At 39.4% G+C, this 27,316-nt stretch overlaps 1 protein-coding gene across 1 annotated transcript in view; it reads left to right on the forward strand.

Moving 5' to 3' along the window:
- Window positions 1-5,319: 5,319 nt before the first annotated feature.
- Window positions 5,320-27,316, forward strand: part of CCDC39 (coiled-coil domain containing 39) — a 58,742-nt gene continuing 36,745 nt past the window's right edge. Inside the window, exons 1-6 of the mRNA XM_055126469.1 lie at window positions 5,320-5,520; window positions 12,495-12,614; window positions 21,428-21,574; window positions 24,794-24,952; window positions 25,644-25,736; window positions 25,828-25,956. Coding sequence (XP_054982444.1) covers window positions 5,431-5,520; window positions 12,495-12,614; window positions 21,428-21,574; window positions 24,794-24,952; window positions 25,644-25,736; window positions 25,828-25,956 — 738 coding nt within the window. The 5' untranslated portion in view covers window positions 5,320-5,430. The remainder of the gene's footprint in view (window positions 5,521-12,494; window positions 12,615-21,427; window positions 21,575-24,793; window positions 24,953-25,643; window positions 25,737-25,827; window positions 25,957-27,316) is intronic.

The raw sequence follows: 27,316 nt of genomic DNA on the forward strand, positions 1-27,316 counted from the left end.
CAATCATAGTCAATAAACAAAAGTTGTAAAATAATTAATACTCCATAATTTCTAGATAGTGCAAACAAGCATATGGTCATATTCTGCTGATTTGTTAAGCCATTTTGAAATATTATTTAGTAACAAAAGCCAAAATTTACTTTTACTTGTTTTCCATTACCTTGACTCTAAGAATATCTTATACAGAAATTTTATTCACCAAATCTAAGACTCCATGGAATAAAGGGTGGATTCCAGTTTCAGAGATATAAAAATGTGAAAATAAGTGCACCTTAGGATTTATAAAATATAGTCTTATAAAAATGTTCATTGCTGTAGCACTATAGCACTGTAGCACTGTTGTCCTGTTGTTCATCAATTTTCTCGAGTGGGTACTAGTAATGTCTCCACTGTGAGACTTGTTGTTACTGTTTTTGGCATATCAAATACGCCACAGGGCGCTTGCCAGGCTCTGCCGTGCAGGCGGGATACTCTCGGTATATTTCTGGGCTCTCCGAGAGGGATGGAGGAATTGAACCTGGGTCGGCCACATGCAAGGCAAACACCCTACCTGCTGTGCTATTGCTCCAGCCCAATACAGCTTGTTGCTGTGTTGTATGAAAAATTATGATTGATAATCAACATTTTATTTTCTTTAAAAGACCAAAGATCTACTGCACTGATATGAAAACATAACCACAAATATTAGATGAAAAGATAAATTTACAGAACATTTATAAATTATTTTTTCTACATAAAGTATACTTATATATAGTATTTATGTTATAATATACAGCTTCATTAAAATGATTGCAGAATAAATCATCTAGTAACAATCTCTTAAGACTAGCATGGAGCAGGAAGATATCTTCTTGTCTATCACTGTCACTGTCACTGTCATCCCGTTGCTCATTGATTTGTTCGAACAGGCACCAGTAACGTCTCTCATTGTGAAATTTATTTATTACTGTTTTTGGCATATTCAATACTCTACGGGTAGCTTGCCAGGCTCTGCTGTGTGGGCTAGATACTCTCGGTAGCTTGCTGGGCTTTCCGAGAGGGGTGGAGGAATCAAACATGGGTCAGCTGTGTGAAAGGCGAATGCCCTACCGCTGTACTATCACTCCAGTTCATCTTCTTGTCTACATATACATATTTTAATTCATTTTTGTAAACGTCATATTGTTATTACTATCATCATCATCATTATTTAATAAGGGTCACTCCTGGGCATGTGGGTCTGATAGTTTGGTGCTTGGGTGCCACTGGGGCTACTGCCACTGGCTGGAGTGTTGGGCCAGGAGAGGGAGTGGAGAGCAGTGTCAGGGGCTGGAGCCAGTATACATATGCTAGGCGTATACTGTTACCACTTAAGCATTCCCTTTGCCCCACATTATTTTGGCAAAACAAAAATATCTCTTTGTATTTTTTTCAGGGGGGTGAAGTTTGGGTCACACCTGGCAATGCTTAGGCATTTCTCCTGGCTCTGTACTCCTGATGGTGCTCAAGGGATCATGGGGATGCTGGGGATTGAACCCAGGTCAGCCTGCATGCAAGGCAAGTGCCCTACCCACTGTACTATCACTCTGTCCCCCTCCCCACCCCCAAACATCTCTTTTTTTACTTTTTCCTGAACAACCAGGTCGAGATGCAGTTGTCTACTTGGAAATGATATAGTAAAAAGATACCATTTATCAGCATTTTTAGATTAAATAGAGTATTTCATGGTCAGTAACAAGGCTTATCCGATTTGGGATTTTGCTTCAAAATCTAGATTTGAATAAGTTGGCATGGAGTTATTAGCTAGAAGTTGAAGGATAATAGAAGTGGAAACTGTGGCAATGGGGTTGCGAGGAAGCACTGCTATCATTTTAAGGCAGACATGGAGACTTTGGAGAAAGCATGGCTATTTTGTCCAAAATTCAACATTGTATAGTCTTCACCCTAAAATTTAGCAAACGGAATTCTTGCCATATGTATATAAGACTTTTCAGAGCTTTGCCTTCCAGACTTCTGATATCTCTGCACTAATCATTTGGCAGCTACCGCCAATACAGAGGGCAGCAGAAAGTAGATGGGCCAAGGCAGCTGCCCCAGTCTTCACATTAGGATCCGAGAGGGTGGGATGTGGAAAATAAAATGGAAATATTTCAGGCACGTAGACAGTAAAAACACTAATAACTTTAAAAGCAGCATTTCCACAACATGTGAACTGTACAATACAAATAACTATATGCTATTTTAATGTAAACTGGTGCTCACATTTCTATTGAAAGGAGGACAAAAATTATTAATTAAAAGATGATTTTTTTCCATAAGATTTTTGAACTCTAAAATTCCATTTTCTCATCCAGGCAAAAATTCCCTCTACCAGTTTAATCTTTCTCTTCTACCACCATGGAGATTGAGGCATTGTAGAAGTGGGGCCGAGAAGGAATGAAATCGAGGAAGTAAGAAGATGAGGAAGGGAAATAATGGAGGGAGCCGGAGTAGAAGGCTTTGATACAATAGTGACATGGGGAGTCATTTAGCTCCGTATCCAAACTACAGAGCCAACAAGATTGGAAACGTGATATTCAGACTAGAACTCCCAAACTTTATAATGTGACTGTCAAGGTGGCAGGCTGAGGGAAAGAGGAGGACCGGGCTGGGGGGAACTTGGGAACGCTAGTGGAGGAAAATTGACACTGGTCATCGAATTGGTGCTAGGACATTAATGGCTAAACCTCAATTATCAACAACTTTGCAAAGCACAGTCCTTTAATGAAATTTAAAAAACCTTTACAAAGAAGTGGGAGGGGTTGGAGCGATAGCACATCGGGTAGGGTGTTTGCCTTGCAGGCTGCTGACCCAGGTTGGATTCTCAGTATCCCTGAGCACTACCAGGAGTAATTCCTGAGTGCAAAGCCAGGAGTAACCCCTGTGCATCGCCAGGTGTGACCCCAAAAGCAAAAAAAAAGAAGGGGGAAATAGAATGCTTTGCTAATTCTAGTTATGAAAACATTTTCTAAGTATATAAGGTTAAATGTATATGAAAACCAGATAGATGCAAAAGAGACAATGACACATTGAATGAGAATGTCACAAAAGTATTCAAGTCATTTACATGGTGATAATAGCCTGATTTGTCTGAAGCAAAAGTTCAAAGCTTTTTCTACATTTAAATAATACATTAGACCTTTTCAGTGGTTCTCATAAAAAAAAAGTTTGCTCCTAAGGTGTAGTAAAATTAGGTCTCAAGAAGGAGACCTGCTTCCTGACACTGCTTATGCTTTGTTTTTGTTTAGTTAGAAATTACTGTGTGTGGGTTGGGGGGGCATGCAATGATGTCACATCGGTCAGGTGCTTGCCTTTCACACAACCTACCGGCATTCCATATGGTCACCCAAGACCTCCAGGAGTAATTTCTGAGCATATCAGGAGGAAGCCCTAAGCTCTCCCAAGTGTGGCCCCAAACAAAGTCAATTTGTCAAATGCATGTCATCTATGTTGTTTGCTTGTTTGTTTTTGGAGAGCCTGGGACCAGATAAACCCAGGGCCTCTCAAATGCTAGGCAAGTGACCGATTGCTGAGCTAAAACCCTGTTTAATTCTTCTTTTTATTAATTAAAAAGCTTGAATATTAAAAAAGTATCCAAGTCAGGACCATTGAGGAATATATAATAAATGCATATTAGATAATGATATTATCTAATGAATTATTAGATATTAGATAATATCTAGTAATTAGATAATGAATTATTATTAATTTTGTTAGGTGTGATAATATCAGATTACAAAACATTTAACATTAAATGTTAAAACAGTAATGTGTGTCCAGGTAAGTCTCAATGAAATATGTCTGTAATTTTTTAAAAAATGCTTCAGGGGCTGGAGCAATAGCATGGTAGGCAGGGCGCTTGCCCCCACCCCCAGTATGCCCTGTGATTCCCAGGACCACTAGGTATGATTACTGAACACAGAGCCAGGAGTAAGTGTGAGCACTTGTGGGTGTAGCCCTCCCCCCAGTCCTTTCCTCTAATCACCCTTAAATCCAAAAAACCTTCAGCAGAAGATATAAATAAAGCTAAGAAAAAGAAGAAGCACGGCAAGTCAAGCTGGTGAACAGGAGATTCTTCCACTCGCAGGGTGGGGGGTGGGAGAAAGGCTATTGAGGACCTGCCTACTTTATTCTTTTGTCCTCAGTGAGTCTCAGTTTATCTGGAAAATGAAAGGATTGAATTAGTTGTTTTGTCCTTTCCAGTTCTGAAATGATGTACAGCAAAAAGTTATAACCTCAAATGACTACCATATCCAAGCAGGTCATTTAAATAAATGAATTTTCAGTTTAAAAGGGGAGAATTGAAGAGATAGTGCATCGGACAGAGGGCAAGGCGCTTGGTTACTTGTTCCCCAGTACCCTTATGGTTCCCAGACTCCGCCAGGAGTGATTCCTGAGCTCAGAGCCAGCAGTAAGTCCCTATCATTGCATCCATCCATCTAGCTAGCTAGGCATCTACCTATCTATGCATCAATCTACTTATCTATCTACTTATCTATCTATCTATCTATCTATCTATCTATCTATCTATCTATCTATCTATCTATCTATCTATCTATCTATCATCTTTTTATCTATAGAGAGAATCTTCAGCCCAAGAATGCCTTTTGATGTGGACTCAGCGTTTCTTAGCTTCATATTTAGTCTGTAGAAATAGTTTTTCTTTCATATTAAAGTAAAAGAAATTAAGTGTTAATGAATAAAAATGTAAAGGAAATTAAGCCTTTTTTAAAAAAACAAAACACCAGAGAACCATTTCTTGACTTAAAGAACGGGAGGGCCCATTCAACTGCGCGCGGCCGTTTAGGAGCGCTGCAGGGACAGCCAGGCGAGGAAATGAGACGCTATTCGAACACTCAGCATGCTTCCAGGGCATACTTGTGCTTCCAAATACGCGTCTGCTTCAGCTACACGAGAGTTCATCGACACAACTCCGCAAACACCACTTGACAAAGAAACCGGTTTAATTTTTTGGTTCGCTCCCCTTCCGAAAGTGATCAGGAGGTGGCGGAGCGCGCGGCTACCCGGGGACTCTCGCATCCCGCGGCCACCTGCAGGCGCTACAGACTGTCCACCCCGCGGAGGCAGAGCCCGACGGGCAGCCAGGCGGGTGCAGCCCCTGGGAAGCCCGGTGGGAAGGAAAAAAAATTATTTGCCTCTCCACCTGCTGACGAAGGAAAAGCATCCCCAACTCCTCGGGAGTTCTCAACCGGAAGCTTGGGCTCTGGACCGGCGCTTCCGGTTTGGTAACTAAGGGCGCGGACGGTTGCTAGGGCCGCGGTGGATGCCTGCTGAGTCGCTTTTCCCGGCGGCTCCGCTGCTCTATGCAGGTGATAGGTGAAAGCGGAATTTTTAAATTCTTACTTCTTTACTTTGTTCTGCCTGTCCGAGGTTTCCCAGCTCCTTTTCAACATGACCAGCGAGTTCCTGGAGGAGCTGAAGTGGGACGATGGGCTCTCCATCCCCGTGGCGAACGAGGAAAACAAGATACTGGAAAATCAGGTGAAGAAGACAGGGGAGAGGGGGGAGGTTTCGGGGGGGGGGCGTTTTCTAGCTGCCCAGCTCCCCCAAAACCTTTACCTCGTTTCCCTCCTTTAATCCCATCTTTGTCTAGAGCTACGCCCCACTCTTCTCCCTCTACCCGTTTCGGTGCCTTCTCGTATAAAAGATGTTGAAACGGAACTGACACGTAAAATATATTGAACCGGATAATTCCGACATTCAGGATTCTGAAGGCGGAATCTTTAGAAAGACTCTCATTTCTCTTCTCTTTCCCACCTGCTCGCCTTCAGCCTTCCGGGCAGGACACGAGGCTGGTTGGTTCCAGAGCCCACTTGGTCGCAAGGCAGCGTTTTGCTAAGGGACCTGGGGGTCGCAAGCTATTTGGGGGTTTTTAGAAAGAAAACAGGCTTTGGTTAATTTTTCTCTGCGAGTTTCCGCACGCAGTTTAAGGCTGAAGGCGACTTGAAAAAGTTTGAAGGTCGATATTTTGTTAAGAGAGTAAAATGCACCTTTGCAACTTCTCCAAGTGAGCATTAAATTGCCCCAGGGTATTTTCACACTGTGAGGCATTGTAAAGACTCTTGCAAAGCTACTGGCAACCAATGCACAGTAGTTCTAAAAAATAAAATTGTAAACATCTCAGCAGACTTTTGAAAACCTTAACAAGTCAGTTTAAAGTCCCAACACATAGCAATTTGTTGTGTGGAAGAGGGTGCAAGAACAGATAATGTTTATGCTATAGGATGGAAGATACTGTTTCCCTTCTAAAAGGGAAAAAAAACCACTATTTTTTAAAAAATGTAAACTACTATATTTTTTTCTAGAATATTTGCTCATGTCTATTTAATCCTGCCTTATTTACTCAAGGCTGTAGTTGCTTTTTTTCCTAGTCTTTGTTTTGGAGCCACATCTGGTGATGCTCAGGGGTTACTCCTGGATCTTCACTCAAGTATTTCTCCTGTCAGCACTATCTCTAGCCACAAGGCTGTAGTTTCTGTTTTGTGTTTTCTTTTCTTTTTTTTTTTCATTGAACCACCATGTGGAAAATTACATGCTTTCAGGTTTAAGTCTCAGTTATACAATGCTGAAACAACCATCCCTTCACCAGTGCCCATATTCCACCACCAAAAAAAAACCCCAGTATACTTCCCATCCCTCCACCCCCCCCCCAACTGGTAAATTTCACTTTACCTTCTATTTATTTTGGTTACATTCAATATTTCAACAAAAAACTCACTATTATTGTTAGGAGTTCCCCCACTAGAGTCAGACCTGCTGTGAAGAGAAATGAGGTCACACCGCTGCTATTGCGGCCGTGGGGTTTTGGATTTCTGTATTTTAGCAACTAAATCCAGGGAAATTTCTGCCAGAAATTGGATCATTGCAAGCTTGTATCTCTCATTAGTGGTCCTCATAATATGGCAGTCACCACGCCCTTCCCCCCAGCAAGGAAAAGATGAGAGAGAAAAACCTTTCCCCTCCTGGGCAGACATGGGGCTGCGGCTTAGTTCTCAGTCTGGAGACATTCTGCAAGGAGCTGCCGGTACCAAAAGTAGTTTAGCTGGACTCTGGAATCATGCTTGTGCAGCTGTGGCGAGGCCACACACGTGCAGCCCCCGGGGTCACATCTTGGCGGAGAGCCTGTTTTGTGTTTTCAATGGAGTAACATTAGGAAGTACAGGAGATTTAGTACAGAGTACTGAGGAATGATGCGAAGGAATATCCAAACTTGGGTTCAGATTCTACTTAGGAGTCCTGAGCCTGTATTTTTTCCTGTAATGGGATATATAATGACTATCTCACTGTGTTGTAATTAGAACACTAAGGTAAGCTGATGTTCCGCTCACACATTGGATTTTAGTATTTTTGCTAAAATGTTTTTTTTTTCACAGAAATGTTCGTGTGTATTATCAGTATTAACTACTTTAAGGAATTATAGAAAATTAAAAAGAATAATAAGGTCCATTATCACTTGACCTGATTAAGTGCAAATAATTAAAAAGCAACTCTTGAAAGTTTAAGCTATTCAAACCTAATAAAGGAATAAAATATTAGATATTATCCTCTCCCCTCCAAAAAAGGTGCCTATTGAGAAAAATGACAATAACTAAAAAGTTATTGATAGAAAGGACTGTAGCTATGAAGATACAAAACTCAAAGAGAATTACTATAAAAATGAAAATCTGTTGTCTGCTGTTTTTAACAAAAATCTAATTTACTTAAAGAGAAAAATAAATTTGAGGGGCTGGAGCAATAGCACAACGGGTAGGGCGTTTGCCTTCATGCAGCTGACCTGGGTTCGATTCCCAGCACCCCATAAAGTCCACCGAGCACCACCAGGAGTAATTCCTGAGTGCAGAGCCAGGAGTAACCCCTGCGCATCTCTGGGTGTGACCCAAAAGAAAAAAAAAATTGAGTTTATTTTTGGTTTTTTTTTTTTGAGTCACACCTGGCAATGCTCAGGGCTTACTCCTGGCTCTGCACTCAGGAATCACCCCAGGCCATGCTTCATGTACCATATGGGACACCAGGGATTGAACCTGTGTCGACTGTAAGCAAGGCAAACTCTTTATTCATTGTACTATGGCTCCAGACCTGATCACAAGAGATACTGACTACTGAAATTGTCTAACATTAAAAACCTGTATCACTGTATCACTGTCATCCCGTTCTTCATCGATGTACTCGAGCGGGCACCAGTAACGTTTCCATTCATCCCAGCCCTGAGATTTTCGCAGCCTCTCCTTACTCGTATTTCCCAGTGATTGGAGGCTCTTTCAGGGTCAGGGGAATGAGACATGTTATTGTAACTGTTTTTTGCATATCAAATACGCCATGGGGAGCTTGCCAGGCTCTTCTTCGGGCGGGATGCTCTTGGTAGCTTGTTGAGCTCTCCGAGAGGCATATATATTTATTTCCCTCTATGATGATGTGTCTCTCCGGTTGCTTTGCAGCCGCGTGGTCCAGGAATATGTTCACTCGTGTATGAGGCTCGGGTGGAAAGTATGGAAAGTGGCCTGGAGCATGGTGGTGGTTGGATAGTGGAGGTCCTCTGCCGGGGCTGGGTCCCTTGGGGCAGGGAGGGCTTTTACCCGCCCCCCCTCTGGGGTGCCCCAAGTGAAAACAGCCTGGCGCAGAGTCCAGTGGCATGGTTATTGGGGCCTCATTTTTATGCTCTTTTCCAGGAGAAGCAGCCATGAGTTCTGGAGGGTGGCGGGTGAGGAGATTATCTGGAGCCGGTAGGAGGTGGCTTATAGGTGTGACCCCCAGGTCGTTGGAGATAATATATATATATATATATATATATAAATATATATATATAAATAAATAATGTAACCTGTATATAAAAGATAAAAAAGAAAGGTTTAAAATGTTTTAAAAGCTATTTGTGTCTGTTGTCTTCTGTATGGGCTGGAGTGATAGCACAGCGGTTGGGCGTTTGCCTTTCACGAGGCCGACCTGAGTTCGATTCCTCCGCCCCTCTCGGAGAGCCCGGCAAGCTACCGAGAGTATCGAGTCCACTCGGCAGAGCCTGGCAAGCTACCCGTGTGTATTCGATATGCCCAAAACAGTAACAATAAGTCTCTCAATGAGAGACGTTACTGGTGCCCGCTCAGACAAATCAATGAGCAATGGGATGACAGTGATAGTCTTCTGTATCCGTGCATTCCCTGCCCTTTCATCTTTAAAAGAAAATAGAGAAAAGGTCACTTCAACTTCCACCTTCTTTTATCTCATTAGCAAGTAGTAATTTTATAATTTTCATATTGTGAATGTTTGCTTTCATTTTCATTCTTTTCAGTACCCTTACTTTCTAATTAATTTTTAAATATTTAATATTTTAGTTGTACTTAAATGTAGACATTTTAGTTTTTTTTTTCCTCAAATGTCTGTGTTATTACAGGTTCACATAACTGTGTTTTTAATTTTTTTCATCCTAGGTAGTCTGATTCCTTGAATTGCCTGACCTGAGAGGGAGGGAGGGAGAGATGGAGAGAGGTAGGGAGGGAGTGGGAGAGAGAGAGAGAGAGAGAGAGAGAGAGAGAGAGAGAAAGAGAGAGAGATGAGGGAGGAAGGGAGGGAGGGAGGGAGCTCTTGTCTTTTTCTCTTCCTCTGCTGATGTGAAGTAATACCAATCGGAGAGGTTTCTACCCTCATATCCTAATTTAAACCTAATTTACCTCCAAGAGGATCCCCCTCCCCATCATTTCACTGGGGATTAAGGAATTCAGCATTTAGGGATTTGAAAATGTTTAGTTTAAAACAACCAGTCAAAAAATAAAGAGCTCCAGGGCTGGAGCACAGCGGGTAGGGCATTTGCCTTGCATGCAGCTGCCCTGGGTTTGATTCCCAGCATCCCATTTGGTCTCCTGAGCACTGCCAGGAGTAATTTCTGAGTGAAGAGCCAGGAGTAACCCCTGTGCATTGCAGGGTGTGACCCAAAAAGCAAAAATAAATAAAATAAAATAAAATAAAATAAAATAAAATAAAATAAAATAAAATAAAATAAAATAAAGAGCTCCGAGTAGTGCTTAGGAGGCTCAGGGCTTCACTTGTGAGTCTCAGCTAACTCGGACATTCGAGGTGGGTTGCCTCGCAGTGCCAGGGGATTACTCTTGCCATCTGGTAGTGCTAAGGGCCTTCAGGGCTATACACAGGGCTGCTTGGGAGGCTTTGTGTTGCCAGGGATCAAACTTGGTAGAGCATTTGCCTCCTATGCATCGTGCATCATAATTTCTTTACTATTTCTTGTCTCCTATTCTTCTAACAATTAACACCTCCCCCCAAACTCCCAATAAATTATGAGATGGAGAAACAGCTCAAAGGGTTGAAATATATACTTTGAGTGTAGGAAGCCTGGGTGTGTTCCCCCATGGTGCCTCCTGGGTTCCTGAACACCGCCAGGAGTGAGTCCAGCATAGATCTGGGAATGGAGCCCCCAGCCCCCCAGCAAATTAAAAAAACCTGATATAAGCACAAATTAATGATGCACACTAAATGGTATAAAATCAATGTAAGAATATATGTATTATTGTTGTTATTAATTAACTTAGAGCATAGGACATGACAAATAAGTTATTTCCTTTTTTCCTTAGCTGAAAATTTGCATTTTTGTTTTTCTTTCTTTGCTCTTAAATGTGTACTGTGCTGGCACGTTCTCAGTTGTAGCCCCATTGAGGGCCACAGCTCAAGATTTCAGGGAGGCACTGTCCAGTTATGTTGCACTTTCACATTACTTTGAAGGTTGATTTATTCTAATGTTCCTAAGAATCTATAACTTCCCACAGTGTTGTGCTTTTCATTTACGTAACTTGGCGTTGATTTCAGATTCTAACACAAATAAATGCACCTCAGAATGTTAAGAATCAAGTTCTAAGCACATAAAAGTTAGCTCTCCATTCTGATAAGCTTAGCCCAAAACTACTGATTTTGAATAGGAATTCAGGGATTCCTTCAGTCCAGCTGCAAGTCAAATAGCTCAGGCTTTGTGTTTTTGTTATACCTTTTGTATGTTTTTCTTGGACTTAGAGATTTTTTTTTCCTTTTTGGGTCATACCTGGTGATGCACAGGGGTTACTTCTGGCTCATGCACTCTGGAATTACTCCTGGCAGTGCTTGGGGGACTATATGGGATGCTGGGAATCGAACCCAGGTTGGCCACATGCAAGGCAAATGCCCTACCTGCTGTGCTATCACTCCAGCCCCAAGATTTTGTGATTTAATTATGAAATATACTCATTTTTCCTTTCATAATATAGTTTTGCTGTAGAAAAAATACTTTCATAGTGTATTCTATTAATGCTGCAAGTGTGACAGTTTTATTGAGTGGGTAGGGTGTTTGCCCTGCATGCGGCCGACCCCGGTTCGATTCCTCCGTCCCTCTCGGAGAGCCCGGCAAGCTACCGAGAGTATCCCGCCTACACAGCAGAGCCTGGCAAGCTACTCGTGGTGCATTCAATATGCAAAAAACAGTAACGACAAGTCTCACAATGGAGATATTACTGGTGCCGGCTCCAGCAAATAGATGAACAATGGGACAACAGTGCTGCAGTGCAGTGCTATTTTATAATATTGTGCTAATTTATGTTTTGCTCTTTGGAGGGCATCCCTGGCAGTGCTCAGAGGTACTACTGAGTCGGTGCTTGGGGATTGCTTAAGGTGGTGTTTAGGGAACTATGTGTACCAGGAATTAAACCCAGGCCATCTGCATACAAAATGTGTGTTTCAGCTACTGAGTTATCTCTCAACCCCATGATGCTAATTTTCTCACAGTAATCTTACATTAATTTTAGCACTCTTTAACAGTGCTTTAAAAATCAGTCATTTTTTAGAGTTTCCCATGAATAAAGATGCAGAGTAATTGAGGACTTAATTTTGGATTGGTTTATGGTCTATTAACTTGACAAATACTTAGCAGGACCTTAATCTTAGCATTTATTATTTATTATTTATAAATAAGTTTAAAAATAAACCCTTAACACTCCAGAATATTGTAAATTTATAAAATATATTTTAAAAATAAAATCACATACTTTTTTAAAAAAGTAAATGCATTTAAAAAATTAGTTTGATATAAAGTTTGTAAAATCTTCATTACTGATTACTGAAGCTTGATAAATAATTTAATGAATTTATCATATTAATTGTATCAATTAATTTATTTGATAATTTTATCAATGGGCTGGAGCGATAGCACAGCGGTAGGGCGTTTGCCTTTCACGTGGCCGACCCGTGTTCAATTCCTCCACCCCCCTCAGAGAGCCCGGCAAGCTACTGAGAGTATCGTGCCCGCACAGCAGAACCTGGCAAGCTACCCGAGGCGTATTGGATATGCCAAAAACAGTAACAATAAGTCTCACAATGAGAGCCATTACTGGTACCCGCTCGAACAAATCAATGAACAACGGGATGGCAGTGACAGTGACAGTGAATTTTATCAATAAATTTAACATTAATCATTTATTTATTTACAGTTATCCAAGCTGCAAAATGAAAAATCAAACCTTCAACATCAGTTACAAGACTATGAAGATCGAATTAAAGCAATGTCTTCTCACTTCAAAAATGTTAAGCAAGAATTCAAATTTACTCAGGTATGAAAATGTTGAAATTTATGTTTATTATATCAAATGTGGCCATGGAACATTTAAATTACATTTTTCTCTTTGATTTTTAGATATGAGTCTTTAGCATTAACAATAAGAATTGTAAATGTCGACTTAATCCTGAAAATAGGTAGAAAGAAAGACTGAGAAACTCACTACTGCTTCCAGCTAGCACTGCACTGTAGCACTGTCGTTGCGTTGTTCATCCATTTGCTCGAGCAGGCACCAGTAACATCTCCATTGTGAGACTTGTTGTTACTGTTTTTGACATATAGAATGTGCCATGGGTAGCTTGCCAGGCTCTGCCATGTGGACGAGATACCCTTGGTAGCTTGCCAGGCTCTCCGAGAGGGACAATGGAATTGAACCTGGGTTGGCCTCATGCAAGGCAAACGCCCTACCCACTGTGCTATCGCTCCAGCACAAATAGTAATTCATTTGAAAAAAATGTTAATCACCATTCAGTTAAGTGTAACATTAAGCAGATAATATGAGACAAAAATAATGATGGTTGTGAGAATGATGGCATTTAGTAGAAAAGTATATAATATAATATACATTTGAATTTTTGTTCTACTTTTTAATTTTTCAATAAACAACCCACTAAGGCAATTTTGAATGGAGGAAAATTTTCCATACATTTAACTGGCCCTGTGGGGTATCATGGTATTTTAACATTTACTTTAAGAAATGAAATGTTTGTCTCTTTTTTAATTTTTTTGATGTTTAACTATAGTTATTTTATTTTTTAAGTTATTTTATCTTTGAGTCTTCTATCTTATTTTAATTTTTAATTTTTTATTAGTGAATCACTGTGAGGGTACAGTTACAGATTTACTTATTTTCGTGCTTGTGTTTCAGACATACAATGCTCAAATACCCATCCCTCCACCAGTGACCATTTTCCACCACCGATGATCCCAGTATCCCTCCCACCTCCCAGTCCCATCCCCCCCACCCTCCCCTGCCTCTGTGGCAGGGCATTCTCTTTTGTTCTTTCTCTCCTTTTGGGTGTTGTGATTTGCAATAGAGGTATTGAGTGGCCCTCGTGTTCAATCTATAGTCTACTTTCAGCACGCCTCTCCCATCCCGAGCGGGTCCTCCAACCACACTTTACTTGGTGTTCTCTTCTCTGAACTGCCTGTTCCCCCAGAATGTGAGGCCGGCATCCAAGCCATGGAACAAACCTCCTGGTACTTATTTCTACTATTCTTGGGTGTTAGTCTCCTATTCTGTTATTTTATATTCCACAGATGAGGCAATCTTTCTATGTCTGTCTCTCTCAGGAAATGAAATGTTTGTCTTTTATGTGGCCAACTGGGTTCAATCCCTGGCACCATATATGGTGTCCCAGGCAACACAACCAGTGATCCTTCTCACAGTGCCAGAAGTAAGCCCTGAGCACTGCTGAGTTGTGACCAAGGGAAAATAAAAAGAATTGAAATATACAAAGATAATTCTTGTAAATAGTATTCAGAATTCTTTTATAGATATCTAGGGAACATCTAGGGTATTTTAGAATAGTAACAGTAAAAATTTAAAAGTTACAGTCACTAAGGAAGCATCCATTTTTATAGAAAATCTGTTTGTGTGTAGATCCTCATTCATGATGATGCACAGAAAGCTTCACCAATCAGAATGGAGATTTTACAAACTTTATATCAAATGAATTTTTAAAATGTATTTATTTTTATGAAATAGGTAATGAGTATGTGATTAATTTTCTTTTTAATAGATTTTATTGATTTACAATCTTCTGTTGTTTTAAGGGATTATCTTCACTGTTTTTGTATATGTGATCATACTTAACCAGAGTTCCAATGTCTATTATGAATAATGCTTCTATAAATATATATATGTGCAAATAGCATTTCTAAGTAATATTTTCTCATCTGTATATACTGACTTAGAATAGTATTGCTGAATTAGGAATCTTCGTATCATTTTGCATAGAAGTTGCACAAGGGGGCTGGAGCAATAGTACAGCAGGTAGGGCGTTTGTTTTCATGCGGCTAACCCATGTTTGACCCCTGGCATCCAATATGGTTCCTGGAGCCCACTGAAGTAATTCCTGAGTGCAGAGCCAGGAGTAAGCCTTGAGCACTGCCAGGTGTGGCCCAAAACACAAACAAAAAACACACACAAAAAGAAGTTGCACCAATTTACAGTCCCAGCACTTCTGTTTTTTGGGTATATGCCCTTTTCCTTGGTGATTAATGAAGTTATATCTTTTCTTTTTCTGTTTTTGTTTGTTTGTTTGGGGGCCACACTTGTTGGTGCTCAGGGCTTACTCCTGTGTCTGCCCTCAGAGATCACTCCTGATGGAGCTTGGGGAACTATATTGGGTGCTGGGGATCAAATCTGGGTAGGTCACGTGCAAGGCTAGCAGCTTACCTGCTGTACTAGCTCTCTATCCCCCCCCCCCTATAATCTCATTTACATATTCTTGGTTTGATTCCCTTGTCAGTGGGGTTGAATTTCCAAATGCCTCTCAGATTTTGAGATCCTGGAGTATGTCTTTAATGTTTTCTTCAATGTATCTTACAGTTTGGAGTCCAATATCCAAGTCTATTTTGCATTACCTTTTTGTGTATGATTGTTACATAGGGATTCACTTTTATTTTTTTCCATGTGGTTGTCAAGTCTTCACAACATTTTTTGAAAACAAAGGAACATTTTGTCTCCATTGGTCTTGTTCCTTTGTCCTAAATTACAAATTTGTATATGTGTGGGTTCATTTCTGGACCTTAATTTAAGTCTATTGGTCTATGAGCCTGATTTTGTTCCAGTACCATATCTGTGTAATCACAAAAAGGGGACAGTGGCACTCTATCTCTCCCACTGCCAGCGTTCGATAGTCTCACGCCGCTTCCCCCACCCTGGGAAGGTCGATGGCGATGGGCAGGTGATGAAAGAAACAAGGGCCAGGCTGGTTGGTCTCAGTTACAGTTTATTCCATTCCCATCTCCATTCTCCTCTGATTCTCCTCCTGCTTCTCCCTCCCCCATGCTACTTCATTCTCCTTCTCGCTCTGATCTGGATCTGGATCTGGATTCCCCCAGCCCACTCTTTCAGCCTAGTTAAATTCCCCCAGCATGAGGGGGTTGGGGTTTACACATAGGTGTGGTCACAATCAGTAGGATTAAAGTTCTTTTCCCTCATGGGATGCTTCTTCTAGGACAGATTCTCTTTCAGCAGGACGACCCACCCAAGAGCGGAATCCCATGGGTGTGTTTCTCCTCTCCTTGTCCAACTAACATATAAGCATTCATAATATTAATCATTTTGTATGGACACAGTAAGAGATGCATTAAGCTTATAGAATTGCTTTCCTGGGGTCATCTCGATCTCAGACTACAGTGCTCAGGCCAGATTAGTCTTTCCTATTCCTAGCAGGGTCCTAGTCTCATTGTTGCTTTTGGATCATGGCAGCATTTGTCTATGATCAAGCTCTTAACTTATAGTTAAGAATCATGACACTTTGGCCTGGCCCATATCGATGCCAGGGTAGCTCACAGCTTGCCCTGGGTCCCTTCAGTTCCTCATCGGGACCCTGCTTTTGGGGTACTAGGAACTAAGGGCAACTGAGGCTTGAGTCGAGAAAGCAGATGCCCAGAAATAAATAATATTCAAAGTCAATTAAATCCCAAGTTACAAAACCATAATTTAACTGCCTTCCTTTGTCCATACAAAAAGGACATTGCTTTAAAGTAAACTATTAAAAAGACACAAGGAGAGGAAAAAGGCAATATTAACTTACAAGTCCAGTGTCCTATAAAGATCTGACCTTACAAATTAACAAAGTCTGATTAGGGGAAAAAGCTGGTTAATTGCTTGAGAAGAGAGCATAGAGAAGTGGTTACAGATAAACAAAGGAATAGGAGTGACTCATGAGCACTGTGATGGGTGTGACCTGATAAACCTAAGCTTTTTGTGGCAAGGGAGAAAGGACAAACCAATGATATCCTACACATATCATTCAAGCACTATTTCTTTGTAGTATACTTTGAAATCAGGGCTTATGATGCTTTACATTTTTCTTTATTTTGTTTAATTATTTTGATTATTCTGGTCTTCAATGGCTGCATACAAATTTTAGAGTTGTTTGGTTTGTTTCCTTAAAGAATGTTATTAGTTTATTGATATAATTGCTTTGAATATGTGTTTGATTTAGGTAAGATTGATTTTGTTTTTTAAATTTTATTGAATCACTGAGATAGTTACAAGCTTTCATGTTTGGGTTACAATCACACAATGATCAAACACCCATCTCTCCATCAGTGCACATTCTTCCCCCACCAATATCCCTGGTATACTCCCTCTTTCTCACCCTTCCCCTGCCTCCATGGCAGATTGATTTTTAAATAATGTTTTTGTTCCAGTTTATGACCATAGAATTTTTTTTGTTTCTTTTCCTATTTCTTTTAATAATACCATATAGTTTTCAATGCATAGTTCTTTCACCTACACTTTTAGGCTCACTTTCTAGTATTTTTTGATATTTTATGTTTTTATTTATAAGGTTTTTGATATAATTGTAAATAGTATTATTTTCTTTTTTAAGTATTATTTTCTTTACTTCCTGTTTTTCCATATTATAGTTGTATATGGAAACGTAGCAGATTTATGTGAATTGGTTTTGTAGCTTGCTGCTTTACTAGACTTGTTAATTATTTCTATAGTTTTTTTGTGTAGTCTTTAGAGTTTTATATGTGTATTCTGTCATTTGAACGTAGTGATAGTTTTACTCTTTTTTTCTAATCTGTATTCCATTGATATGTTTTCCCTGTTTTATTATGCTGGCAGGACATCTAAGTTGAAAAGCAGTGTCAAAAGTGAACATTGCCGGGGCTGGAGCAATAGCACAGCGGGTAGGGCGTTTGCCTTGCACGCGGCCCACCCGGGTTCGATTCCTAGCATCCCATATGGTCCCCTGAGCACCGCCAGGGGTGATTCCTGAGTGCAGAGCCAGGAGTAACCCCTGTGCATTGCCGGGTGTGACCCAAAAGCAAAAAAAAAAAAAAAAAAAAAGTGAACATTGCCTTGTTCCAGATCTTAAGAAAAAGTTTTTAGTTTTCACTTTAGTTGTGCTTGCCATTGTGCTGCAGTATATTCTTTTTGTCTGTTTTTGAGCCACACTTGGTGGGTGCTCAGAGCTTACTCCTGGCTCTGCACTCAGGAATTACTCCTGGCCGTATTCAGAGGCCATATTAAGTCTGAATCAACCATCTGCAAGGTGTCTGCAAGCCCTGCTAGCTGTATTTGCTCTCCAGTCCCAACATATATTATTTCTATCTCAACTTTGAATTTACTTTTGTGTAAGGTGTAAGAAATGACTCCAGCTTCACTTTTTTCTTGTGATAATCCAGTTTTCCCGATGCCATTTGTGGAGGAAGCTGTCTTAACTTACTCAGCTCCCTTGTTGAAAATCAGTTTTCCATAGACCTGGGGGGTTGTCTTTAGGATTTCAATTCTAATTCATTGGTCAGAATCTCTTTTTCTACTAGTTCTATGTTGTTTTGAATACTATTGTTTATAGTATAGTTTCAAGTTAGGTAGCGTGGTATCTCCCCATTTCTTATTTATTACTAAGGCTTTGACTGTTTGAGGTGTTTCATGATTCCATACAAACTTTATGTCCATTTGAAGTCCTTAAAGAATCTCATCAGAATTTTGATGGTTGGCCATGTTCAAGGCAAGTGCCCTACCCATTGTAATATCTCTCCAACCCTACCATTACTATCTTAAAGAATTCTTCTATCTCTATTTTGTTTTTTTATCATACATGGATTTTGGACTTGTCAACAGCTTTCTCTGCATTGATTTATTTATTATGATCTTTTCTTTCCTTTTACTAATATTGTATATTACATTCATTTGTTTGCATATGTTGACCCACCCTTGAATCCTGGGGTGAATCCCATTTGATTATGATCTTTTTGATATGTTTTTTGAATTGACTCCCTAAGATTTTGCTAAGGATTTTTTGTGTCAGTGTTTATCAGGGAAATTGGTCTAAAGTTTCTTTTTTTTTTCGTTTACCTGCTTTGAGTATTCTTGTAATGTTGGTTTCATAGAAGCTATTAGGAAGCATTCTTATTTCTTGTATATTTTGGAAGTGCTTTATAGTAGAAGTAGTATATCTTTGGAATTTTGATAGACCTTATCAATGAATCCATCTAGACCAGGGCTTTTGTTCTTGGGGAGAGTTTTGATTACTGTTTCAATTCCTTGCTTTGTAGTTAACCTCTTCAGACTTTCTATTTCCCCCTTGTTCAGTTTTAAAGATTACATGATTCTAAGAGTCTCTCCATTTTTTCTCATTTCTCCCGTTTAACAGCATAAAGTTGCTTATTGTAACCTCTTATAATATTTTGAATTTCTGAGGGATCTGTTGTAATTTCTCTCCTTTCATCTCTGATCTGATTTATTTGGGAAGTTTAAATTGTTTTCCTTGTGAGTATCACCAAGAAAGAGTTTGTTTATCTTATTCATTTGAAGACTCAGCTCTGATTTTATTGGCTCTATTTTTTTTCTTGATTTCTTTTTCATTGATTTCTATTCTATTTTTTTAAAAAAGATTTTATTCCTTCCATCTCCTAATTCTGGAGTTCATTTGTTGATCCTTTCTAGGTAGTTAAGGTGTGTGTTTAGGTTGTAGATTTGTGCTTGTTCTTCTTTCCTGATGTATACCTATTTTGCTACCAAACTCTTTCAGTGCTGTTTTTGCTGTGACTGTAGACAATTTCTTCATTCTTCTTTGTTCGGAAAAATCCTTTAACTTTTTCTTGATTCCTTTTTTATTCAGTCACTTTAATCTATTTACCTTCTTTAGATTGATTATTATTTGGCATGGTATAAGTATAGCTGTCCCGGGCTCTTTTTTTTTCTTTTTGGTCTATTATTGTCTTCTATGATTGTTTTCATCCTTTCACTCTGAACATTTTCATGGAGAATTTAGTCATGAGTATTCAGAAAAATTATTGACACAAATGAATTTATCTCCATTTTCCTGTGGAGATTTTTTTGGTTATTTTGTCCTGAGACATTAATTTTTTTTGTGGGGAATAATTTAGTATTCATCATCAGATGAATTAGATGAGTTCTTGTTTGTCTGAGAATGTTTTTATCCCTTCCTCAAATCTGGATGATAGACTTTCGGGCAGAGGATCTGAGGGTCAAGATTTTTCTCATTCTGTGTTCTGAGTAAAGAGTCCTAGGTTTAATTAAGATCTTTCTTATGCTGTGCTGTAAATATAACATTCCATTCTTTTCTTGCTTGTGTGATTTCATATGAGAAATCTGTTGTGAGCTTTTTGTTGTTTCCCTTATATTTTAGATTTTTCTCTTGCTGCTTTATGTCAACTCTCTCTCTCTCTCTCTCTCTCTCTCTCTCTCTCTCTGGTTCTTGCCATTCTGATTATACTGTGTCTTGGTGTCATTCTATTTGAATATATATATATATATGTATTTTATTTTTGGCTTTTTGGGTCACACCCGGCGATGCACAGGGGTTACTCCTGACTTTGCACTCAGGAATTAACTCGTGGCGATGCTCAGGGGACCATATGGGATTCTGAGAATCGAACCCGGGTCAACTGCATGCAAGGAAAACGCCCTACCCGCTGTGCTATTGCTCCAGCCCCCTATTTGAATATATTTTTAAGGTGGTCTTTGCACCTACTGGATCTGTTCATAAGACTCCCCCCAATGATTGGGGGGATTTTTGAGCTATAGTCTTCCATTTCTCATTTCACTTTTTCTCTCTCTTTCAAACGTTCTTATAATTCAGAGATTATTCCTTCTGCAGTTATCCATTAAATAGTTTATATTTTCTTCTATTTCTAAAAGTTGCTTTTCTAATTTCCTCTTTCTGATTCTGGCTTGTGTTTGGTCTTTAGAACCTCTGATACAGGTTTTGACATCCTGAGTTCTGTTGCTATGCCTTTACTGTTGTAAAATACCTCTTTCGATTCCATTGCAATGAAAATGCTTTTACATTTCACATACACTTCCCCTTGTTGATTGAATTTCCTTGCAGAGATTCTCTCATTTCCTATCCTTTGGTGTTCTGAGCTTCTTCTTTTTTTTTTTTTTTTTTTTTTTGCTTTTTGGGTCACACCCAGCGATGCTCAGGGGTTACTCCTGGCTTTGCACTCAGGAACTACTCCTGGCGGTGCTTGGGGGACCATATGGGATGCCGGGGATCGAACCCGGGTCGGCCGCGTGCAAGGCAAACGCCCTACCCGCTGTGCTATCGCTCCGGCCCCTGAGCTTCTTCTTGAATGACATCAAGGTTCTTGGTGAGCCTGAGGCCTCCCTGATCCTGTGTTTTAGAAACTCATTTCCATGGATTTTTTTTTTTTATTTTTGCATTTTGTGGGTGGTAAGAATAGAATTTGAGATGTAAGGTGATCTCTGTGCACTATTCTGCCTTTTGTCGCCTTCTGTCATTTCCAGTCAGTGACTGCAGCACGAGAGGGGTGGGTGGCGTGAGGAGTGAAGCTGCCCCTGTGGCTGTACAGTCTGGATTGGCATGGGGTTGGCAGTGGCCTGAGGATGCTTGTGAGCAATCTCACGGGCCTGTGGGGGTGAGGGGTGCCGAGTTCGTGGGCCCGTGGCTAAGAATTCCTACAAGACACCGAATCATAGTCTAATGTGGTATAACTCTCAGAGTAGTGGAATGAGTAGGACTCAATATGAATATTTGGTGGAACACTGTTGCTTTTTGGGTAATGGCTTCTTTAAAGTATTTTATGACGAGTAAAATTTGAAAAGTATTTCTATTTTGTATCCTGTAGTGTCTCTGTAAAGCCAGGGAGAATGAGATTAAAAGTGAAGAACATTTTAAGGCCATTGCTGAGAGAGAACTGGGACGAGTGAAGGAGGAAATCCAACGCCTGGAAAATGAGACTGCTTCGATAAGGGAAAAGAAAACTGATAAGGAGGTATGTTCTGGAATGTTGCTTAGAATTTTGTGCCATTGGTGGTCTTCTCTCACCAAATATGCATTATTAGTTCCTAAATAGAAAAGGTATTTGTCGGTTTCCTAAAATTTACTTATATTGTGTTTGGGACAATAAAAGGTACATTAAGCTATGAATGGAACAAAATAAGGATTGACTATTACTTTTATTTTTCTAGTATTCATTTATCAAATACTCATTCAGCTGCCTGTTATGAAGTACTTGTCATAATTCATTTATAAGTCCTAAATTTTAAAAGACATTAAAATCACTCTTAATTTTGAAAACCATTTATAATTTTTCTTTCATATTTATCCACATGTGATTCTAATGATTGCTGTACCTTATTTTTCTCTGCCTTAATTTTCAGTTATGTATTTGAAACTCTTTTCATATTCTAATTCTTTTCTTTCCATATATAAGGAAATCTATATATGATATCTACATTTAATTATGTATTTATCCTATATAAATATACAAATCTATATGTATAATATATACATATATAGCATATATACATATACATATATACATTAATCTGTTTTAGCATACTGATCTCTTTTCTGTTGTGAATCTATATTTGTTAAAAAAGATACATTTATGGGGGCTGGAAAAATAGTAGACAGATTAAGACACTTGTCTTTCTTGCGGCCAACTTCAGTTTGATCTCTGGTACCACATATGGTCCCCAGAACACCACTAGGAATGATCTCCAACCACAGGACTCAAACTAAGGCCTGAGCACAACAAGATGAAATCTAAAATGACAAAAAATGCATCTGCAAAAATATTTTTATATCTTTAACTATTGTATTTAAAATGGAATTATTTTTAATATTTTTTCTCACTTTATTTAAGATCTGTGATTTGCAGAGTTATTCATGATGATTTGTTAGAGGCACTCAATATTCCAACACCAATTCCACCACCACTGTCACCTTCGCTCCACCACTGTCTCCATTTTCTCAACCACCCCTCAAATATGCCCCTGCAGCAGGTCCACAATAATTTGTTTTATATTGCTTGGTACCACTAAGTGGCTATTTGAATGATTTAAAAAATACTTCTGTAAGATGACTGGCTAAAGAAACTCTGGTATATCTACACAATGGAATACTACGTAGCTGTCAGAAAACATGAAGTCATGAAATTTGCATGTAAGTGGATAAACATGGAAAGTATCATGTTGAGTGAAATGAGTCCGAAAGAAAGAGACAGACACAGAAAGATTGCACTCATATGTGGAATATAAAGTAGCTGAGAGGTACAAGCTTACAATGTTGCAATTTCTGACAGATATTTCTCTGGACTTAGTTACTAAAATACTAAAATACAGAAATCCAAAACCCTGTGGCTGCTAGTGTGGCCTCTCGACCTCTTATCTCTTCATTCTCAGCAATGGAAAACAAATTATCAAATGCTTTCTTTTCAGCAGGTCGACTTTAGGGGGGAGAAACTCCAAATCAATAATAGTGAGTTTTTTGTTGAAATATTGAATGTAATCAAAGTAAAGTGAAAGTAAAGTGAAATTTACCAGTTACACATGTGGGGTGGGGACTGGGGGAGTGGGGGGGAAGGGGAGAGGTATACTGTGATTCTCGGTGGTGGAATATGTGCACTGGTGAAGGGATGGGTGTTTGAGCATTATATAACTGAGACTTAAACCTGAAATCTTTGTAACTTTCCACATGGTGATTCAATAAAAGAATAAATTAAAAAAAATACTTCTGTAAAAGAAAATTTGTGAAAATTGTTGTATCTTACCATGGGGACATTTAAGTCCTTGTCTGAGGGTTTACCAGGGTGTTGTTGCTCCTTGAGCCTTCCTGTGTTAATGTTTTTGTTAGTCAAGGTTAGCTGACTTCTATGCTACATTCCCATTCAATCTGCTGTGCTCCTACTCGGCCTGCCTGCCCACCTCCTGAGATTGTCCCAGAGGTTTCAGCCAGGGACCCATGTATCTGAGAAATAGTTGCACTCAGCTGATCTCTTTTGAGATTTGATTATGAGTCTCTGAAACTGGACTGGTAAATGAGTTTACATGGCAGTGGTAGTCAGTTGGACATTGGGTGTGGCTGCCGTGTGTTCCAGAAGTACGAGTAGGTGGGTATTTCTATATAAAAGGCAGCAGTATGATCAGAAGTAGAGTTGAAAGAGACTTGTCCGGAAGAAAGCATAAAACGACACATGTTATAGCCCTGTCATGGATCCCACGCCAGGCTGTTTCATTTGGGGTACCCCAGAGGAGGGCAGGTGAGGCCCCTCCCCACCCCAAGGGACCCAGCCCCAGCAGCTAAAACCCTCTAGAACCCAACCGCTGCCATGCTCATGGCCGCTCTCCACGTCCTCTGCCCAAGCTCACCCACAAGTGAACTTTCTCTTGGATCACATGATATCTCATACCTCACACTGCTAATATTCCAAGAGTAGGATACCATATTTGGTGGGGTTTAAAGGAGAAGGCAACCAATCTTGGATGGAAATATATTTACACACACATATATAATATGTAAGCACACAAGATTCAATCTTCAACAACATCTTATTAATATCTTATAGAAGGGCTTAATGGCCCCTGTGTGAAATGCAACCATCTTCACTCACTTTCCTCTAAGGAAACTTTTTTTGGTCACTTTCAGCATTTATTTATAACAAACAATACAAAATGAATTTCGGTTCTGCTTTGGGGCAGGGGTTGGAAATCAGATGGAACTATCCTAAATATAGTGGTGGGAAGGTGAAATGGTGGTGGAGTTGGTGTTTAAATATTAAATATAATCAAACATTGTGAACTACTTTATAAAAATAAAAACATTTTTTAAAAAAGAAGAGTCTTGTCTTTGTCTTAAGTTAGCTTGCCAAGCACATTATTTTTGTTAAGATTAACATATGTTCTGGGTGGAGTGACTAAGGAGATTTCTCTGGGATAGCTACCCTTAATAAAGAAAAGCTTTCTTTAAGCAACTTGCTTTAACTGTTGTTCTCTACTTTATATAATCATATCCTTTCTATTTCACAGCTCAAGTACTTAGTATGCTTTAAATGTTAGTTATGCAATTAAATATGTTATATACAGCAGGAGGGTTAGGACAGGAGCAGAAGTTCTTGTTTATTTTTTATAAGGTGTGTTGCATATTTGATTATAGTGTATCGTAAATGCGGTTTTGTCTTCTCTTATTTCCCTCTCTCTTGGGAAATTAGAATGCAATATTTAAAGCTACTCAAAAGTTGGATAACTTGAAGTGTCAGATGAATTGGGACCAGCAAGCGTTGGATGCTTGGTTAGAAGAATCAGCTCATAAAGATAGTGATGCCTTTACTATTCAGAAGTATGCTCAACAGGATGACAACAAAATTAGGGTGAGAGATTATGAGTTTTTTCATTACTCTGTAGTATGTCAAAATTTTTACCAAAATTGGACTCAGAATTTTAAATGATATATCATAAACTATTCTGAGTCAGGGACTTCTTTTAGGGCCCAATAAAGTATCCTTTCACTAGAAAATTGACTTTACTGAAATACAAACAGAATTTTCTTGAAAGCCTAAAAGTTCTTGTCTCTCAAAAAGCATGTTTTATTCTAATACAATGTATAAATATTTTAATTTGGGGGGTGTTCAGTAATACTTTGAGTGTTATATGTGGTTTTTTCCTGATTCAAGATTGTAATGTTATTGATTGTTTAACATATCATTATAAATAACCATTATTTAAAATCTATCCATAATTAAATCTGGTAACACTATATTATGAACATATATTATTACTATGCTATTTTCAGTATATGTAATACAGAATGCATTAAATAATTCTAAACAGTAGTTACTGCTTAACCTTTTTCCAACATTAAAATATGTTTTTTCAATAAAAAGTGAGTGTTTATTGTGATTATATGTAGACTCAATAGATTAACCTTTTGGTGTTTAAAGATAATGAAAATTGACATATCAAATACATGTATTTTATAGTGTAACAATACTGTGGGATATGTTACACTAAGTATTAATAAAATCGTTATTATAAATATAATTTTTTGTGATTATATCGCAGGCGCTGACACTACAGTTAGAAAGACTGAATTCAGAATTTGGTCAGAAGAGAAAGCTACTCAATGATGAACTTACAGAGACTCTAAGTGCACAGGTTGGTTTAGAGATCTTGAATTCTTCATTGTCAGGTAATGTTACACAGGCACTTAAATTCACAGAAATGTTATTTGTTCTTTATTTGACAGTTAGAATTGGATAAAGCAGCACAAGATTTTCGTAAAATTCACGATGAAAGACAAGAACTCATTAAACAGTGGGAGAACACAATAGATCAGATGCAGAAGAGAGATCAGGACATAGACCAGTGTGCCTTGGTAAAGTTGTTCTTGCAGTGTTCAGCTTGATCTACCTCTTTTCTATTCAACTAATCTGTTTCCAAGTGTTAATCAGACTGTTATTTGAAAATTACTTTTGGTAGTAGAATTCAAGATGTTTGGAAGTGCTGTTGAAAGATGTCTCTACCTTCATTTAGAAATGTGATTTTATGAAGATACTCAATAGTTTTTTTAAATGTCAGAATCTGGATTCTGTCATTTCTGAAAGGTGGAACAAGAGAGAAAGTCAAAAGATAATGTTATTATTACTGAACCCAGGGGCCGACCCGAGTTCTATTCCTCTGCCCCTCTCGGAGAGCCCGGCAAGCTACCGAGAGTATCGAGCCCGCTCGGCAGAGCCTGGCAAGCTACCCGTGCGTATTGGATATGCCAAAAACAGTAACAATAAGTCTCTCAATGAGAGACATTACTGGTGCCCGCTCGAATAAATCAATGAGCAACGGGATTACTGAATCCAAGTTCAGATGCTGGCCACTTGAAAGCCAGTTACTCAAAAACAGGGGTTGATGTGGGGGAAAAATTTATTTGGGTGCTAGCAACCTGAAAATATGGTGGATATTTTTTTGTCCTCAAAACCCCATCTGTGGGAACTTGAGAAATAGCGCTGTGGGTAGGACACGTGTGTAGCATTTGGTGAACCCGGGTTTAATCTCTTGGCACTGCACATGAATCCCCCAACAATGCCAGGAGTGATCCTTGAGCACAGAGCTAGGACTAAATCCTGAGCACTGCTGGATGTGGTCTCATCCTCTGTCTTCATCCACACCTCCACCCTCACTTCCTATCGTTCCCCCCCAAAAAAAAGAGAGAAAAGAAAGAAATTGGCAAGCAAGCAGCTCAGGTCCCTCGGAATTTGGAATTCTGATGTCTACATGTGGCTTACTTATGATTCTTTTATTTTAAATATATATAAGTAGACATCTTAATTTTTTTTTCTTTTTGGGTCACACCCAGTGATGCACAGGGGCCACCCCTGGCTCTGCACTCAGGAATCACTCCTGGCGGTGCTCAGGGGACCATATAGGATGCCGGGATTCGAACCCAGGTCGGCCGCGTGCAAGGCAAATGCCCCACCCACTGTGCTACCGCTCCAGCCCCCAGATATCTTAATTCTTAAAGCTGATGTTGGTCTCCAATATTTTCACACATCAAGTCCTGACTATCTCTTCTGTGTTAATCAAACATGCCAGGTTCAGGACTGCAGATCCGTAATACATTGCCGTCCACTGCCATTGCTAAATTGGCCTGACCTGCTGATTTGGCAAAGTTCTCCTAGCAGCAGCTTGGCCATACTCATAGTGGCTCCATATTTCCCAGTTGACATGTCCTAGCTGAAGTT

Source organism: Sorex araneus, chromosome 2, assembly GCF_027595985.1.
Source record: "Sorex araneus isolate mSorAra2 chromosome 2, mSorAra2.pri, whole genome shotgun sequence".
NCBI classification, from domain to species: domain Eukaryota; kingdom Metazoa; phylum Chordata; class Mammalia; order Eulipotyphla; family Soricidae; genus Sorex; species Sorex araneus.